The sequence below is a fragment of the Alligator sinensis genome, unplaced genomic scaffold, assembly GCF_000455745.1.
Source record: "Alligator sinensis unplaced genomic scaffold, ASM45574v1 scaffold642_1, whole genome shotgun sequence".
Lineage (NCBI taxonomy): Eukaryota > Metazoa > Chordata > Crocodylia > Alligatoridae > Alligator > Alligator sinensis.
The window spans coordinates 578,720-582,326 of NW_005842289.1; the positions used below are offsets into that span (position 1 = coordinate 578,720).

At 50.9% G+C, this 3,607-nt stretch overlaps 1 protein-coding gene across 6 annotated transcripts in view; it reads right to left on the reverse strand.

The window, feature by feature from the left end:
- PLEKHG4 (pleckstrin homology and RhoGEF domain containing G4) overlaps positions 1–3,607 on the reverse strand; it is a 195,833-nt gene that overhangs the window by 18,556 nt on the left and 173,670 nt on the right. For all 6 annotated transcript variants that reach the window (XM_025209442.1, XM_025209441.1, XM_025209440.1 and 3 more), the window contains one exon: positions 1,266–2,215. In XM_025209442.1, the coding sequence (XP_025065227.1) occupies positions 1,266–2,215 (950 nt within the window). The remainder of the gene's footprint in view (positions 1–1,265; positions 2,216–3,607) is intronic.

Genomic DNA, 3,607 nt, shown 5'->3' on the forward strand with positions numbered 1-3,607 from the left:
TTCCCCAGTAGGTGACAGCACTAGACACATGGATTCACAGACATACAGACACCTTCTCACTGCTGAGCTCTGCTCCAAAAGCATGGCAAAGACATGAGGAGTAGATACCTCTGCCAATGCTAGTAACCCCCCTTCAGCATTTCTCCTGTGGAGCCTCTCTCTGCACTGCCATCCTGGGGAGCTCTTCCTGGTGGCTGTGAGAGGTGGCAGTTCAGCTCCAGTCTGATACATTCTCTGCAAGGGCTAGATCCCACATTCTTAAACAGTCTCTGGTGCAGAGTAACTTTGGTTCTCTGCTTCATCAGTTTTATTGTTGGGTGTGACTCCTAAAGGTGGTGTTTCCCTGGTGTAACAGCTACAACACTACTTGCCAGTTTAACATTTGCAGAGGTGATTGCACCAGTACCCCCAGTGCAGGCCTAGTCATCTTCCACACACAAGTGTGTTGGGACCATTAAAATACACCAGCATATTTTTATTACAGACTTTTCCTGTAGTACCTTTGCCCCAGATTCAAAGCAGGTGTAGGGCTATGTTGTCTAGCTGCTTCATTTTCATTGGTATCAAGGCTAATTACACTGGTATAAATGTATTGTGTGTCTAAGCCCTTAGTCCTAAATGGCAAACAGCCTGGTCAAGTGTCTTCCATTTGCATATTGGGGTATATTTGCACAAGGCTGTTCCACAGATAGGGAGTATTTTCCCCCGATCAGTAGAAGACCAGCTCTCATGCTGGACAGGGTGGAAGAAAACATGTGTGGGGGAGAATCCAGAATCCCTTGTCAAATTGGTCTCCTGCCTTGTCCTGCCTTGAGCACCTTCCCCTCTCCATTTCATGTATATCCTTCCCACCTGGTTAGAGAGGGGCCATGACCCTGGTGACATCATCTGCTTTTAATGCCATTCACTACACGTTTCCCCATTAGAGATGCTTTTCCTTCTTTTTTTGAAGGCAGGGGACACCGCTGGGGCCTGTGTGGGGAAGGATAGTAGCTCCTTTCCTGAGCCAGCTGCCCCACAGGACCATGCTGGGTGTATCAGGAAGACAGGGTTGCCCTTCTGTCCCTTTTTCCAACCCCCCGTCCTCTGAGACCTGCCTGCTCTCCCAGGACTTGCCTTAGACCCAAAACTAAGCAGGATCCTGCAGAGCTCCAGCATGTTACAAGGAATGCTGTTGACTGCCTCCCTCTACAAATCAGTATTGTGTCCCCACTCATGCTGCACAGAACCTTCAGCAGTAATGGGCCACACAAAGAATAACCCACCTGCCCCTGCTCCTCGCTTCTGGTGTGGAGATGAAGCTCTTCTGTGCTTCTGACAGACAGTCCGCAGCCCAGCTGTAAGCAATTTGCTGCCGTGATGTGCAAGTCCTGTCCACGAGCTCAGTGCTGCTTACTTCCAGTCCCTTAATGAAGACCCCTGTGTTGCCATACCTGGCTGGCTCACTCAGAGTCCTCTGGCAACCAGAGCGCAGGCTCTCACTGCAAGGAAGGTCAAAGCTTTGAGCCTTTCTCAGTGTTCTCTTGGGAGGTGGTCTCTTGGAGGCTGAAGAAGAGGAGCTGGGTAGCTTCACTTCAAGGATTTCCAAGATACTCTCCAGGTTTGGCTTCTCCTCAGGCACATTGCCTGCCTCAGAGGCCCCCACACTAAGGGAAGCCCTGCTTGAGCTGAGACTCATGCTGGGAGTTGCTTGGTAGGTAAAATCTTCCCCAACGCTTATATCCCCATAGCTGCTTGGGGATGGCAAGAGAGTCTTTTCCTTAGTCCACCCAGGGGAACGATTTGACCTATTGTAGAAGTTGGATCCACCTTGACTTCTGTCCAAGGGCAGTCCATGGGCAGCCCCCTCAGAGTGTCTTCTGTGAGAGAAGCTACCACCCTCACTACCAGGCCGGGCCAGCTCCCCATCAGCTGGCTTCCGGTCTGATGGCAGAGACCTTTGTGTTCTCAAGGCAGCTTCCAGCTTCTTCTCAAAGACCAGTTTTGTCTCCTGGCACTTGGACCAGGCAAATTTCCATTGCTTTAGCCCCTTGTCACTCTTGAGCTCACATGCAAGCTCTTTCATCTCCTGGAACTTGGTATCGCTGATTTCTGGGTGCTGCCCCTTGTAGCTTTCCAAACACTTGATCACGGCTGCACAGTGCTCAGAGGAGCTGCAGTCCTCCATGCTGATGCAGGCAAGGTGTCGCATCCCTTCTAGTGCCCACTCATATGCCTGCAACAACAAAAAAGCAGCCAATCAGATTAGAGTGGAAAGAATAAAAACCCAACTCAGTGTCCAAGCGCAGGACAAGAGAAAGGACCAGTGTGCTGGCTGGGACAGTACCGAGAGTGTGAACCAGAGGGGGGCTGCCATTGTCAATGGGGCTTAACAGCTCAGCAAAACAAATGGCTCTTTATCCGGAGGGCTTCAGCTGTGCTACATGCTCAACCACCACCCTGTCTCCCAGCCAGGTCACTCTGATGCTAAGTACATTTACTGCAGGCTGTGTTGGATGTACTGTGCTTGTCTTCTCAAGTGCCCCTCCTGGCCCTGGGAAGTTGTTAGCAGCACTGCAGGGTTCTCACACATCCATAGACTGGGCGGTTATGTGGGAGTCCCGTATTTTACCTGTATCTTATGTCCAACATTTCTATTCCCTTCCCAACCAATGGGGAAGGGAGTGTTATTAGCAAGTGGCTAGATTTGTTGGAATTGAGGCTACTGCTGTTTGTCTGGATCCCCTTGGGGATGTGTGGGCCTGTGCACTACAAGCATTATACCTGATGATTGTGTCATCAGGTAGCTTTCCCATTCAGAAGCATTGGGTAACTGTACAGCAAGACAAACCCAACCGTACCTGTTTTCCACTCATTATGAGGATGATTCTCAGCATTAATGAGAGAGGTCCTCACAGCCCCTGTTGGCACTGGGCACAGAGCTCGGCTCACTGGCACTGCTGGGATGCTTGCTCAAGAAGGGTAGTTAACGCAGTGCTGCTGTCTGGGAGCCAGATTTCCCAAGTTCATCTTTACAAGGGCTGAGGGGACTGGCAGACAAGAGGGGAAACCTTGGGCTTGTTCACAGAGAGGAGCCATTCCCCTCCCTACCCCAGAGGCGGTGGGTATACAGTGGGGAAAGATAATGGCAGCCCTGAGGAGAGAGCACAGGGCATGCAGCAGCCCAGGAAACAAGAATCCTCTCCCCACCCTAACAAGGAGGATTGCAGGTGTTGCAGGCTGGTTCCTCACGCTGGTTCTGGGAGACAGGATTCAGGCCAAAAACAGAGACATTTAAAAACAGGACTTAGGAGCCCGGCCTGACACTTTCTCCTATGTCACCAGTCCATCTTTGTGGCCCCTAACGCAGCCTGCCTTACCCTGACCTTTTACCTCTGTGACCTTGGCCTCTAATCAATTCAGGCTTTCTGTTCCCCTGTCCCCACCTTTTGGCCCTCAGCCTAATATCCATTAAGTGTATGAGCAGCTGCCATTGGAAAGTTGTGACTATTTTAGTGGTAGCTCTTTACAAGGATGTCAAAAAGTGTGCTCTTCTGAATAAGAGCAGTCAATTTAGCATACCCCTGGGCCACAGGCTGCATGCCCCCCTTGACCTCCTGCAGACGTT